General features: G+C 43.0%; 1 protein-coding gene across 1 annotated transcript in view; it reads left to right on the top strand.

Annotated features, from left to right (window-relative positions):
• The window catches only part of FAM120C (family with sequence similarity 120 member C), a gene marked incomplete at its 5' end in the record, with an annotated part of 65016 nt that extends 56283 nt beyond the window's left edge, over window positions 1-8733 (top strand). Inside the window, 3 exons of the mRNA XM_081115438.1 lie at window positions 2570-2705; window positions 3088-3145; window positions 8209-8733. Coding sequence (XP_080971564.1) covers window positions 2570-2705; window positions 3088-3145; window positions 8209-8481 — 467 coding nt within the window. The 3' untranslated portion in view covers window positions 8482-8733. The remainder of the gene's footprint in view (window positions 1-2569; window positions 2706-3087; window positions 3146-8208) is intronic.
• Between the last annotated feature and the right edge of the window lie 5548 nt (window positions 8734-14281).

The raw sequence follows: 14281 nt of genomic DNA on the forward strand, positions 1-14281 counted from the left end.
AGGAAGCCTCCAATCAATTATTTCCTCTCATCATTGATGTTTCTATACCTCTCTACCTCTCCCTTCCTTTCTGAAATAAATAAAAAATATACATATTTTAAAAAGATAGAGCATATATATAAAAAGGAGAGCAACAATAAAAAGGAGAGAGAGAGAGAGGGCTGTAGCTTAGGGAAGCAAGTCCCCTGACTTCCCAGACCATTCTCCATAGAGGTGGTTGATCCCAAAGAATTTGACTCACCAACCAAACTCCTGAAGTAACTGGTGCAGAAACCAGGAGCCACTTAATTACCTTTGAGAACTATAATTCATATGAGTGGGATCTTCATGGTTGCTGGTTTGATCTCTCAGTCCTCATTAGGCAGATATACAAGGTGCTTACAGGTAGAGCGAGCGGTGACAAGTAAGTGACCAGTGTCGGCAGATGACCGTAGCGTGATGTACCCATTTCCACTCGGGGGGGGTGAGGGGAGATCTGATACATTTCCAGAAGCACAGAGCGAAGTAAGTTACCATGCCCTACCGGGTAGCAGTTTAATGGGGAAAACATACACCCACACCCACAAACATGTATAAATTATTAAATTATGCTGACACCTGAGCTGCAGCTTAATGATGAATAGACTGTCATGCTTAGGTAGCTCAGAAAGCTGATCCTGATCATGTAAACAACCTGTCCCCTGGTAAAACAGGATATTTTAATGGGGACATTTTAACATGAAATATGGAGATTCTATGATCAGGTGGGAAGTCATTGCTGTGGTTGAAGGTGTTTGTTGTCTGTTGCTCATTATTTTAAAAGTAAAGCTGGAGCCTGGCCAGTGTGGCTCAGTGGTTGAACACTGGCCTATGAACCAGGAGGTCATGGTTCAGTTTCCTGTCAGGGCACATGCCCGGGTTGTGGGCTCCATCCCCAGTAGGGGATGTGCAGGAGGCAGCCGATCCATGATTCTCTCTCATCATTGATGTTTCTATTTCTCCCTCTTCCTTCCTTTCTGAAATCATTAAATATATAGTAAAAATAAAACTGTAAGTTGAAGTTTGTGTTAAATTGAGGGTCACAGAATTCAGTATGGATGTTTAGCTTAAAGCTCTGCTTAGATGAGCAGTGTGATATCTGCTGTGGTCACCAACTCCCTGTTCAGTGAGGTAGTGATCAAATCTTAGAAACAGGGAGCCACCCATTCATTTCATCCTTTGAAGGTGACACTATGGCTCTGATCTCTCTCTCTCTCATTCTTTGCTTGTTGATCAGAAGACAGAGTTAAGGCCAGCTTCTCAGGAGGTCCACGCCATTGCCCCAGGTTACAGCGATGCTTAGTCTCCAGTCACGAGTGGTTCATGAGGAGCCTCCTGCCTCCTGAAGGGCCACAAGATCCCCCAAATGCAAGTTTTCCTGCCCTCTTAGGACTAGCTAGCACCCTAGTCCCTTAGAATTCCACTTTTATGTAAATGAAGGGCTCTTTACTAATGACCTGCTAAATGAGAGAAGGGTTATTAATATTAGGGTTTTATCCATGAATTAAACTTTTAAAAAATATATTTTGTAATTTCAGAGAGGGAGAGAACAGATAGAAACATCAGTGATGAGAGAGAATCATTGGTTGGCTGCCTTCTGCATGCCCCCTACTGGGTATTGAGCCTGCAACCCGGGCATGTGCACTGACTAGAATTGAACTGTGACCTCCTGGTTCATAAGTAGACACTCAACCACTGAACCATACCGGCTAGGCTCAATGAACTAAAATTTAAGTTTGTTTTTTTTAATATGTTTTATTGATTTTTTACAGAGAGGAAGGGAGAGAGATAGAGAGTTAGAAACATCGATGAGAGAGAAACATCAATCAGCTGCCTCCTGCACATCTCCCACTGGGGATGTGCCCGCAACCCAGGTACATGCCCTTGACCGGAATCGAACCTGGGACCTTTCAGTCCGCAGGCCGACACTCTATCCGCTGAGCCAAACAGGTTTCAGCGTAAAATTTAAGTTTTACTAGAACTCTATTTTATGAATGATTCCTTTAGTGCCAAATTACAAAGTTCTGTGCCAGTAGGCTCCCGCAACATGGAGTTGGAATTTCCTGTTTTAAGAAGATATGCTATCTTGTCTTGAATTTGTTCTGGTTTTCAACTGTTGCTATTCTTGCTTTTTAGTAATAAATTACTGTTAGTTTAGTTTCATTATTTTCAGCTTCATTTGGTTGCTTGGCTAATCCTCTAGGGAATAATGATACATATTTAAATCAAAAGTGGTTTTGGCCTATAATTCTCCTATAATGAGATTCTAAGACATTCATTCCCTCAATAAATATTGAATGCCTGCTATTTGCCAGGCTCTGTAGTTGAGAAAAAATGAATCATCCACAGCCCACTTGCTAAAGTGGATGTGTACAGGTCTTCAACCCTCCGTCCTTAAATTTGCTTTCACCAGGACCCTTTGTTATCATGGAGTCTTTATCATAGAGAAATGGAAATAAGCCAAGTAGGTGGGCTGTAGGATCTTTTGTTACATGTCTTATCTAAGCTACCTTCTACTTATCGCTCCTTACTGCATTCTTCCTCTCTCTAGGTCTCCATCCAATCCCACCCCAAGGAGGAAAACTGGAGATTGCTGGCATGGTTGTGGGCCAATGGGCTGGCAGCAGACCCTCCAGGGGCCGAGGCTTTGGCATGCAAGTGGTTTCTGTTGGTGGACCAGGAAAGGGGTATGTATTCGAATAGGTTGGTATGAGCTAGTGTCAATCAAGGGACCCTTAGGGAAATGCCCAGCTATTGAATTGTTCTAATAAGGTAAGGGGCATTAAGTACCTTTCCATTTTTAAAGCCAGCTTTCAGTTTAGTTCAGGAAACATAGACTAAATGCCCTGCCTTGATGAAAAGTTTTTGCACCTAGAGGAGGACATGGGACACAGAATAATTTGGTATAACATAGAAATGAAAGCGATAGAGATTACAGTGAGAGCACAGATGAGGGGCATCTAACTTATGAGGGTCAAACTTCTGAGAGGAAATGAGTTGTCAATAAGTAAAAATGGGGGTATGGGCTTTCTATGTTTCTCATGGTCACTTTCCTCCCACTTTCTAAAGGCATGGAAAAGAACAGACTGGTAGAGGATTCAAAGGATCTAAAAAAGGAAATAAACAAGTAAGTACCTTTTTGAGATTACTTTGCTTCTGTTTGATACCCCTTACCTTTTCAGCGAAATTGCAAGAGATCAGAAACCTGGGACCTTTTCACAGCTTCTCCTGGCATTTGATGTCATTCCCTTGCTCTCTAGCTGTCTAGTGAGCGTTAACTGCCCAGGCTGATTCCACAGGGCTGCAGGGTGTCATCCTTTTCACTGAGCGAGGCCACAAGAGAAAAACCAGTGTATTCTCCCGAAGACCTCTAGGTACCATAATATGTGCTACCAGAGTGAAGTTAACATTAGGATTGCTAGCAATATGCCTGAGCTCCTCGAAGGCTACAAGGGATGCTTAGAAAACTGGACTTTGGCCTTTGCTGAATATGTGAGGGGAGGAGCTGAAACCATTCTGCTGATTCTTTTTTATTTTTTTACAACATAATTTTTATTGATTTGAGAGAGGAAGGGAGAGGGAAATAAATATCAATTATGAGAGGAAACGATGGATCGGCTGCCTCCTGCATGCCCCACACGGGATTGAGCCTGCAACCTGGGCATGTGCCCCGACCGGGAATCGAACTGTGGCCTCCTGGTTCATAGATGGATCCTCAACCATTGAGCCAAGCCAGTTGGGCTGCTGATTCTTTTTTTTAAATATATTTTATTGATTTCAGAGAGGAAGGGAGAGGGAGAGAGAGATAGAAACATCAGTGATGAGAGGGAATCATTGATTGGCCCCCTCCTGCACGCCCCACACTGGGGATTGAGCCCACAACCTAGGCATGTGCCCTGACCAGGAATTGAATCGCAACCTCATGGTTCATAGGTCAACGCTCAACCACTGAGCCACAAGGGCTGGGCAGCAGCTCCCTTTTCTTGAGTGCATACTTCCTACCACACCCTCTACTAAACATGTTACATGCAGTCTCTAATCCTCACAAGGGTCACTGCCTAAACCATACTGCAAGGCCACTTTATTGCCAGTTCTCAATCTCAAATGAGCTCTCCATTATACAGCCAACCCTCACTGTATCCATATTCACCCCCATTGTCTGATGTTTTCTCAAAGAATACAGATTTTCTTTAATGTTACTTTGAGCCAAAAATGGAACGAGAATGGTAAGGCCCCCCCACCCCCCGCCAAACACACACATACACACAAAGCATTTTGTAATGCACTCCAAAGCCAGAGAGCAATAACTTTGGGATGTTTCCAAAGTTTCTCAACTTTTTCCAGAAGCTGTTCCGTAAAGTAAAAGGGATTACACCTACAAGGAAAACTGGTCACTAGGATAGGCTCCCATAAGGTAATACAGCCTTGGGGAACTGGCTATTGTTCAGGATCTGATCATTGGGTATATAGTCTGGAAAACCTATTTTTGCTACAATAACAGTGAGTCCATCTCTCAGTGGTTGACTCACATTAATGAGGATCACAGAAATAATATGTGGGCCCTGGCCGGCATGGCTCTATGGTTGAGCATCAACCCATGAACCAAGAGGTCACCAGTTTGATTCCCTGTCAGGGCACATGCCTGGGTTGCGGGCTTGATTCCCAGTAGGGGGCGTGCAGGAGGCAGTGGATCAATGATTCTCTCTCATTAATGTTTCTATCTCTCTCTTCCTCTCTCTCTAAAATAAAATTTTAAAATACTTTTAAAAAGAAGTTTGCTTGAGGACCTGAGATCAGAACAATAAAAGTAGCTGGCATTTAATGAGTTCTCACAGTGCCAGCTACCACATGTCTAAGTACTTTACAATGAGTGCTCATTGAACCCTTACAGAAACCTATCAAATACATACTGTTATTCTGTTTCACACATGAGAAAACAGGGAAAACAAGGGGTGCTAGGTCACACTATGTTTCTCTTGACTAAGATCGCTGGGGGCACTGTTATCTACTGCAGTAGTAGCCTGCCCTAACCGGTTTGGCTCAGTGGATAGAGCGTCGGCCTGTGGACTGAGGGGTCCCGGGTTTGATTCCGGTCAAGGGCATGTACCTTGGTTGCAGGCACATCCCCAGTAGGGGGTGTGCAGGAGGCAGCTGATCGATGCTGCTTGCCTTGCTACCTCTCCTTTTTCTGTTCGGTCACCCTTTCTACAGAGGATTATATAATTTATTGTTCCAGCTTATTAAATCTGCTTACATTATAGACCTGTCTTCTTGAGAGTATTCCTAGGCCACTGGAGTTTTGTGTGTTTTCAAATTCTTAAGTCACTTGTTTGTAATGGTTTGCTTTTTTTGTTGGCTCCCATGGGTGGTTAATTCCATTCATTGTGTGGATTTTTTTACTACAGTGGAACCTTGGTTCTCGAACTTAATTTGTTCCGGAAGGCTGTTCGAGAAGCGATTTGTTTGAAAACCGAATCATTTTTCCCATTAGAAATAATGTAAAATGAATTAATCCATTCCAGACCCTCAAATGAGTCCATGTTACTCTTTCTTAGATACAGTGCATGCCTAATGTACTGTTTAATCTATAAATAAACAGTTCTTAAGTTTATCGAACCACCCCTACTAGCCTTACTAGTAGAGGAATCACTTTTAGCATTTGGTCCAGGGATGTCTTTGAGGTCAGCATGCAGCATCTTCGCTTGTTCACATATCACTGCCTCCCAAGTGCTGTCCCTGGCTAACTGCTTTTCCTTTATCCAAATCAACAACAGTTTTCCTACCTCTTCCATTGCCTGTGATCAGTTTCTTTCACATCCTTAGCAACATTGGCACTCTTGGGGGCCTCTTTATGTTTTAAAATTGTGCAAATCCTTGGTGCTGATTTCGGCAAAAACAAAAAAGCATTCTCCTTGTTTGTTGCCTGAGAGATGCTTTTTGTCATGCTGAGCTATCAGCTTAAAAGGGTTGTCAATTTGAAACTGAAGTTTTGTTCCACAGCTGAGACATTTTTTTCTGTAAACAGTGTGATCGAGAACCGAATTGTTCAAGATGGGAGATGGTCAAGAACCAGGGTTTGACTGTAGTTTCATCTTTTTTTCCAGGTTCTTGAGCAATAATTCACACTAGCCCCCATGTTGTATAGGCTTTGGAGCCAAATGATCTAGCTTTGAATCTGACTCTGCCACTTGCCAGTTCTGTGACCTTGGACAAGTTATTTAACCTCTCTGTGCCTTAGCTTTCTCAACTGTGAAATGGAGAAATTGTTATCTACCTCAGAGAGTTGTTATGAGTGTTAAATGAGATGATATATATAAAGTGTTTAGCCCTGACCGGTTTGGATCAGTGGATAGAGCGTCGGCCTGCGGACTGAAGGAGCCCAGGTTCAATTCCGGTTGGGGGCATGTACCTTGGTAACAGGCACATCCCCAGTGGGGAGTGTGCAGGGGGCAACTGAATCGATGTTTCTCTCTCATCGATGTTTCTAACTCTCTATCCCTCTCCCTTCCTCTCTGTGAAAAATCAGTAAAATACATATTTTAAAAATAAATAAATAAATAAATAAATAAATAAATAAATAATGTGTTTAGTGCAGAGCCTGGAACATGGGCAGTACTCAATAAAAATTAGTAGTTATTATTTCTTTCTAACCACTAATTCAACAGGAATTAGATTTCTACTGTGTATTGTATCCTAGTGGGAAGAACACTCTTGGATGCAAGTCTAGGCATGCCAGTGATCTTGGGCAAGTCATTTTACTTTTTCAGCCTCATTGGTCTTATATGTAAAATGAACAGAGCATCTGACATGCCCAACCACTTAGTAATTAAATTGTTATTATTTCCTAATAACATTCATTGAGAGCCAGCACTGCACTGCAAGGTAATGCAATTCATGTCATTAGCATTTCAGTAACAGTCACATTCCTGGAATTAGAAGAAAAACCAGTGATGTCTTTAGTTATGAAAGGTTCTGAGGAATATTGCACATAGATCTCATGGTTTGTTTTGTTTTCCTTTTATTTACATGTCCAGCTGTCAGCATGGACAGCATCTCATGGCAGTTAGAATAGACTTGCAGTGGTTCTCAACCTTCTGGCCCTTTAAATACAGTTCCTCATGTTGTGACCCAACCATAAAATTATTTTCGTTGCTACCTCATAACTGTAATGTTGCTACTGTTATGAATCATAATGTAAATATCTGATATGCAGGATGGTCTTAGGCGACCCCTGTGAAAGGGTCTTTCGACTGCCAAAGGGGTTGTGACCCACGGGTTGAGAACCGCTGCTTTAGAGGCTAGCTGACTTGCAGTGGAATCCTGGGCCCACAACTTTGTTTTTTTATAATATATTTTATTGATTTTTTACAGAGAGGAAGGGAGAGGGATAGAGAGTTAGAAACATCAATGAGAGAGAAATATCAATGAGAGAGAAACATCGATCAGCTGCCTCCTACACACCCCCTACTGGGGATGTGCCTGCAACCAAGGTACATGCCCTTGACTGGAATCAAACCCGGGACCCCTCAGTCCACAGGCCGACACTCTGTCCACTGAGCCAAACCGGTTAGGGCACAATTTTCTTTTTTAAAAAAATATATTTTTATTGATTTCAGAGAGGAAGGGAGAGGAAGAGAGAGATAGAAACATCAATGATAAGAATCATCGATTGGCTGCCTCCTGCATGCCCCCTACAGGGGATTAAACCCGCAATCCAGGCATATGTCCTGACTGGGAATCGAACTGTGATCTCCTGGTTCATAGGTCGATGCTCAACCACTGAGGCACATCAGCCTGGCCTGATCCCACCACTTCCTAACTCTTTCTATCTGGGTGTCCTTGAGCAAGTTACATTAGTCTCTCTGAGTCTCAGCTTCCTCATCTCTAAGTGGGACATGATAATACCTACCATTTATTGTCCCCATTAGTATCAGAAAAATATATTGTAAAGCTTGTAAATGGTAGTTGTGTCATTATTATGTGCTGTCATTGCCATTGGATTTTAGTCAGATCCATGTGTTGTCACCCTAAGTTCTCAGGACAGTAGCAGAGCGCATTAGATGTTACGCTTTGGACTCTGTGGCGTTTCGGATGAACTGAAGCAGCGTTGAGTTCCTTATGAGTATGCTCGGGAAGGGTCAGCCAGTCTGGGATTGCCATTTCCACTGAGCATCTCTGTTGTTGATACAGGGCACTTCAGATGGAGTCTTTAAATCCCTGGAGCCTCCTCAAAGTCTGCCCCGCTCACAGGTAAATGGAAACAATGGCGCATTGACCAAGGAGGAGAAGAGCGATCGCCATCTTCCAGCTCCATCACAGTGTGCCTTATCCAGCGAGAACAGCGTGTGCGACAACGAGAGCCGCTACTTCCCCGTGAAGAACGGCGAGCAGAGCCTCCTGGGAGAGCAAAGCCTCCTGGGAGAGCAAAGCCTGGGAACTGTGGCACGACAGAAAGAGGAGTGAGAAGCTACCGACGGCTTTACCAGATCAGGAAGAGGGGAAAACATATACTTGTCTGATTTTAGGCCCATGTTAGAGGAGCACCTCAATGCTTACACTAGATTTACCCAGGACTTTGTGGCAACGTCCTATTGTATCCATGTTTCTCCCTACCCAGTCTTTTTCTGGGCCTCCAGACCTAGTGGTCTGCTCCTGGGGAAGGTCTGGTCAAAAATGAATGGCAACAGGACTGGCTCCTGTTGTCAGCTTTAATACAAAATGCCAGTATTCTCTTGACCTCTCCTGGGAGCCTAGTAAAGTAGTGACCATCAGAAATTAATGTCATCACATAAGGCCCTATGTAGGAAAGTTCCAGCTTTGGTTTGCTGAGTCTTCAACATGACACTCAGCTATGAAACCCACGGGGTGGTAGGGACAGCTGCCTATATGGCTTCCTAACTTCCTGTTTGCTCTCTGAAGTAGTGGGGCCTTTGTATGTAACCAGTATCCACCCCCTCACTCTTTTTCCCGTCACCAACCCCAGGTTCTTGTATGATTGCCTCTAGTGCTGGCCTGACAATCAGATAAGTAGATGTTTTCAGGGAAGTGAGGTAGTGTTGGCTATTTTATTTTATTTTATGTTTTATTTTATTTTGTATACTTTTGAAAAACACAAAAACTACCAATGGCCTTTGTACTGGGGGATTCAAGTGAGTCAGAAAAGTACTGGGCAGATTTTTCCTGCCTGTGAACTAATGCGTTCTTTGTAAAATAGAAGATGTGGTGCAGTCCACCCACTCCCTGCTGCCCACACCCTGAAGGGGTGGGAATCAGTGTAATGAAACTGAGTACGAAAGGGAACTCAGAAGACTGTGTCTGTATGTGTGTGCGCACGTGCGCGTGTATGTGTGAGTGCATGTGCACCTTGTGTATGGGTGTGTGTGGATGTACATATGAATATGTGTATCTATATGCATACACATACCCTTTATATAAAGAGACAGATCTATTTATCTATACGTATTTTATATATAAGTATATGTATATGTGTGTGCATATATCTGTATATCTATTGATCTGTCTATGTAAATAGACAGATCAATAGATATAGAGATATGTGTATGCATGCATACATACGTGGTGATGTCCCAGAGGATTTACTGAATTTCCCAGAAATGCTTCCACTGCTATGGAGTGGTGGGTTTCAAAAGACCACACTTGAAAATCCTTACTAAGTCACAGCCCATCACAATTATAAGGAGATGGGCTTTTCTCTAAAGCAGACAAAAAGTCCTTTCCGGAGATTGCCTGTTCAGAACAACAAACAGTTGGGTTGTCACAAGCTTAATCTTGAACCGAGCCCTCACATCCCATATGGTGAAAACAGGAGGTTGGAATAGGATTGGGAAGATTCGGGCATTTCCTCATGTGAAGGAGCAGCCTGGATTGGAGACCAAGAGGGGGTGGGAGGTGATGACCAGAGCTTGCAGCCAATTTAGAGGAAGGCTCATCTGGAACTCCACTATCAAACTGGCCTCAGGCTAGAATCAATTGCCAGGACTAGCTGAGGGAGAGAGGACTGGCATTGGAAAGGTGGTATAGGAAAGTGTGATGAAATTGACAATTTGATTTTACATGCCTAGATTATTTCATTCGTTCATTGATATTTTGACTACGGGAATCTTTTCATTTGCTTTGCAAGGAAGACTTCAGAGGACTCTGGCCTGGGCCTTTAGGAAGGAGTATTCTGGAAAAGGTTGCCAGCCCTGCGCAAGGCCAGAATCTACCCAGGACAAAGAGGCTGTTCCTCCTTGTCAGAGATACCCTTGAGACAACCTTGCACTTCCAGTTTCCCTCCTCAGTAGTCTGAGTCTGAGGGATGGGAACGTGGCTTGCGACAGATTAGCGTTCTATCTTCATTCAAGAATTGAGGCCTTCAGCCTCACACACCTCCTTTTGGGCTTTGTGATATTCTTGCCCAAGAAGTACTATTTCTATAGGAATTCACCTGACTAGACTTCGATCAGGGTTCTCTCTCTTTTTGAAAAACCCCATGCACTTTAACCCACTGCAGGTCCTTGATGATTTTTTCCCAGACAACCAGAAGGCTATTTGCTCACTGCCCACTTACAATTGGTGTATCATGAGAGATTGAAGTCCGTTTCAGACTGTTTAATCCTAGTCTGGCCCAATTTAAGAGAACCTACAATCTGCAAGGGGAGGGAGCCCTAAAATGCCTCTCCCCCTGCCCAGACACTTCTGACATAAACCAAAGCAGGATGACAAGAGTGCACACCAAGCCAGATTTAACCAGGAACAAAGCGGACAAAAAACACCCTCTTTGGAATCAGCTCCCCTAATTTGGTGCCCCCTCTTCTCCTGGACCTGCCTAACCTGTAACAACATTGTGAAGGTTGGGACTTCTATATCCAGCAGGAGAGGGATTTAGTAGTGAATGGCTTGGAAATTTCTTTCTGGAGCCACAGGGGGAGGTATCCTTAGGAGCTCGGGAAGTAACCAGAGTCACTGAGCTGTGTTAAATTAAATCTGTCTAGATCTCCATTATCTAATAGGAAGTATTTGCAGTTACATGGAAAGGTATTTTCTTCTGTTGCTGTTTCTGCTCATCTTGAATCTATTTGATACAATCAAACGACAGTATTGTAAACTCTTACAGCATGAAGGACATTTCTTATTTTGTAGGCATTCACTGTGAGAATTGCTGCTTTAACGGGTAATTCCAGTTTGCCAAAAGGCTTGCTTTTCTCCCTTCCACAGACCTCTTCTTTCTCCTAGGCTGGCCCAGGGTGAAGCAAGTGGCTCAATTCCAACCTTGATTTTTATTTACATTCAGCGTTTGGGGTTTGGAAGGTTACAAAAAAAGAACCATAAAGAGTCATATTCATATGTTTTCATTTATCTGCCAAAATACACAATTTGGAAGCCAGAAAGACTAAGGTTCATTACTGGGAGATGAACTTTTTTTCTAATTGGAGGACAAATTGGAGAAGGCAGATTTGATCTTTGCCGTACCACTTTAAGAGACGGTCATCCTTCATTTGAGGTTCCTTTTTTGACGATAATGTGGCTTAAACAGTCATAAAGGAACCCCCAGGAATGACCCCTTTACCTTATAGGGCCACAAGCAAAAGCCCCCCTGGTTAGTTATAGACACTGATCCCCAAGAACTTGCAGTTCTGATTTCTGCAGGTGAGCCTTGGGATCAACCTATGACTCCCACCCTTACTGAGTGGCCAGTCTGGTCTAGACCAGGTCTGACAAACTTCTGCTCACTTGCATCATTTCATTCTGAGCCAGTAGAACTTGGGGTAGACTCTAAAGCCCAAGAAATGGCACTTGCTTTAGCTAGTGACATTTTATTTTTGTCTCCATCTTGATTTTCTGGCATTGTTGGCCAAGTCACACTAACTTTTTTTGATCACTGTGGAAAAAACAGCCAGACAAGGCATTAGGGAGGATGATTAAGGTAGGGGGAGGGGAGCAGTGTTTATGTAGGCTAGAAAGAATGTGGAAGTCACTGGTTCTAGTGATCCAGTCCATGGGACCCACAGAAGGCTCCTTTAAGACCCCCTCCTTTGAAATGACAATACAAGTAGACCACAGTTTAAAGTAGTTAGTATAATCCTACTAAGGTTTAATCATTGTACTTGTTCACTTCCTGATGCATATTTGCTAAATATGCTTGGGGTTTGGGGGCGGGGGGGTAAGTTTTCACTGTTCCATTGTGTGTCGCCCTATATTTTCCTCCCTCTCGTGACTTTGGCATTTTCTTGGATTTGGCTTTCCAATTCTCTCTTTCCTTGGCTTATTGCAGTAGTCTGCTGGTGCAGGTAGAGCTCAGTGTACCTATTCCCCCGTTACTGATTATTATCTTCAGTATTGCCACAGGTTGTTTTGATGTTCTAAGAAGATAACTTCATTTTTTTACAAAAGCATTTTTCCCAAGTTAAAAGCAAAGTAAAATTCCCCTCGTGCTAGGGTGCCCATTGCAGCTTCTGACGTTGCCATTGTATTTCTATTGATGTTCTTTTTGTCCGTGTTGGTAGTAACTAATGACTAGTGAATTTTCATGTAAATGAAGCAAATTAAACACTTCAGATTTTCTCTCGATAAACCCTGCCAAATCTGATGACTTCGTTTTAGTTACTTCCCAGAAGATACCTCCCCTCCTATCTTTTATTTTATTCTGTTCTATTTTTAGAATAACATACTTGGTAAAAAAAAAAAAAACGTAACCACAAGGAGCCAATGTGTTTTTTTTGTGTGTGTGCTCCCTGATAAATGATGTTATTGACAAAAGTAAGAAATTCTTTCATTGTTTTTTTCCTGTGTTAATATCTCTTCTCCTGTGCTCTTGACAGTGTGATTAGTGGATGGATAATATGTATTTCTCTTTCCCACTTCCAGATTCCAAATTCCCTGCCTTTTTGGCCCACCTCACCACAAAAGCTCCATAGTTTATTAATGTAAGTTCGAATGGATGCTTCTTAGGGGAAACTGGAGGAGGTAATGGAAGTGTTTCAGAAAGGAACGAAAATGTCTCAGGAGTTGTTCTGTGATGGAAATTGGTCTGTTGTTCTGTTAATTGCGATGGAAAGAAACTTACAGTGCTTAATAAAAGTTTATTCTTTTAGTAAAAAATTGTTAAATAATTTTGGCTGTGTGAAGTTTCTTTTTTTCTCCCACTACTGGATCCTTTTCTGCAAATGGACGATATACTTGTCTCAATGCAGAAGCGTTGCTCAGAGATTTGGAGCCTATTTGTAGTTGAATATCAGGGCAACCGAACCAGTAGAGAATCATCAAAAGGAAAGGCATATTTTGCTTCCTGCTAAACTTATTTATTTGCCTGGCCGGTGTTGCTCAGTGGTTGAGCATCGACCTATGAACCAAGAGGTCGCTGATTTAATTCCTGATCAGGGCACATGCCAGGGTTGCTGAGGTGTGATGCTGATCGATGATGTTTTTCTCTCATCAATGTTTCTATCTCTCTCCCTCTCCCTTTCCCTTCCTCTCTAAAAATTAGTAAAAGTATTTTTTTGAGATTTCCTTTTTTATTTTGTTAATCCTCATCTGAGGATATTTTACCATTGACTTTTAGAGAGAGTGGAAGGAAGGGGAAGAGAGAGAGAGAAACATTGATGTGAGAGAGACACATGAATTGGTTGCCTCCAGCACTCACCCTGACCAGGGCCAGGGATTGAGCCTGCAATGAGGTGCATGCCCTTGACTGGAATCGAACCTGGGACCTTTCAGTATGCAGGCTAGTGCTCTATCCACTGAGCCAAACCAGCTAGGGCAGTGGTCAGCAAACTCATTAGTCAACAGAGCCAAATATCAACAGTACAACAATTGAAATTTCTTTTGAGAGCCAATTTTTTAAACTTAAACTATATAGGTAGGTACATTGTTATTAACTTAATTAGGGTACTCCTAAGCTGGCCTTTGCTAAAAACGTCCTCAATCTGATTGAGGTACGTTCACTGAGGTCAACCCCTTCCAACTCTCCCATCCACACTCCTCTATCTGAAACAAGTATACAAGAAGAATAGACGAGTGTGGATGGGAGAGTTGGAAGGGGTCGACCTCAGTGAATGTACCTCAAAACAATGTACCTGCTCGTGCTGCGTATCCCACGGCCCACCTGCTCCGCGTCTCCCGTTGCCCCACCGACCGACACCCCCCACTTCTTCTAACGCCACTTCTTCAAAATAGACTCGCCCAGGCCGAAAACCGACTTCTGCACATGGGCCACGAAGTTTCAGTTGCATTGTATGTGCGTGCCCGCACGTGGTATTTTGTG

The sequence above is a fragment of the Myotis nattereri genome, assembly GCF_964212035.1.
Source record: "Myotis nattereri genome assembly, chromosome: X".
In the NCBI taxonomy this organism is placed as follows: domain Eukaryota; kingdom Metazoa; phylum Chordata; class Mammalia; order Chiroptera; family Vespertilionidae; genus Myotis; species Myotis nattereri.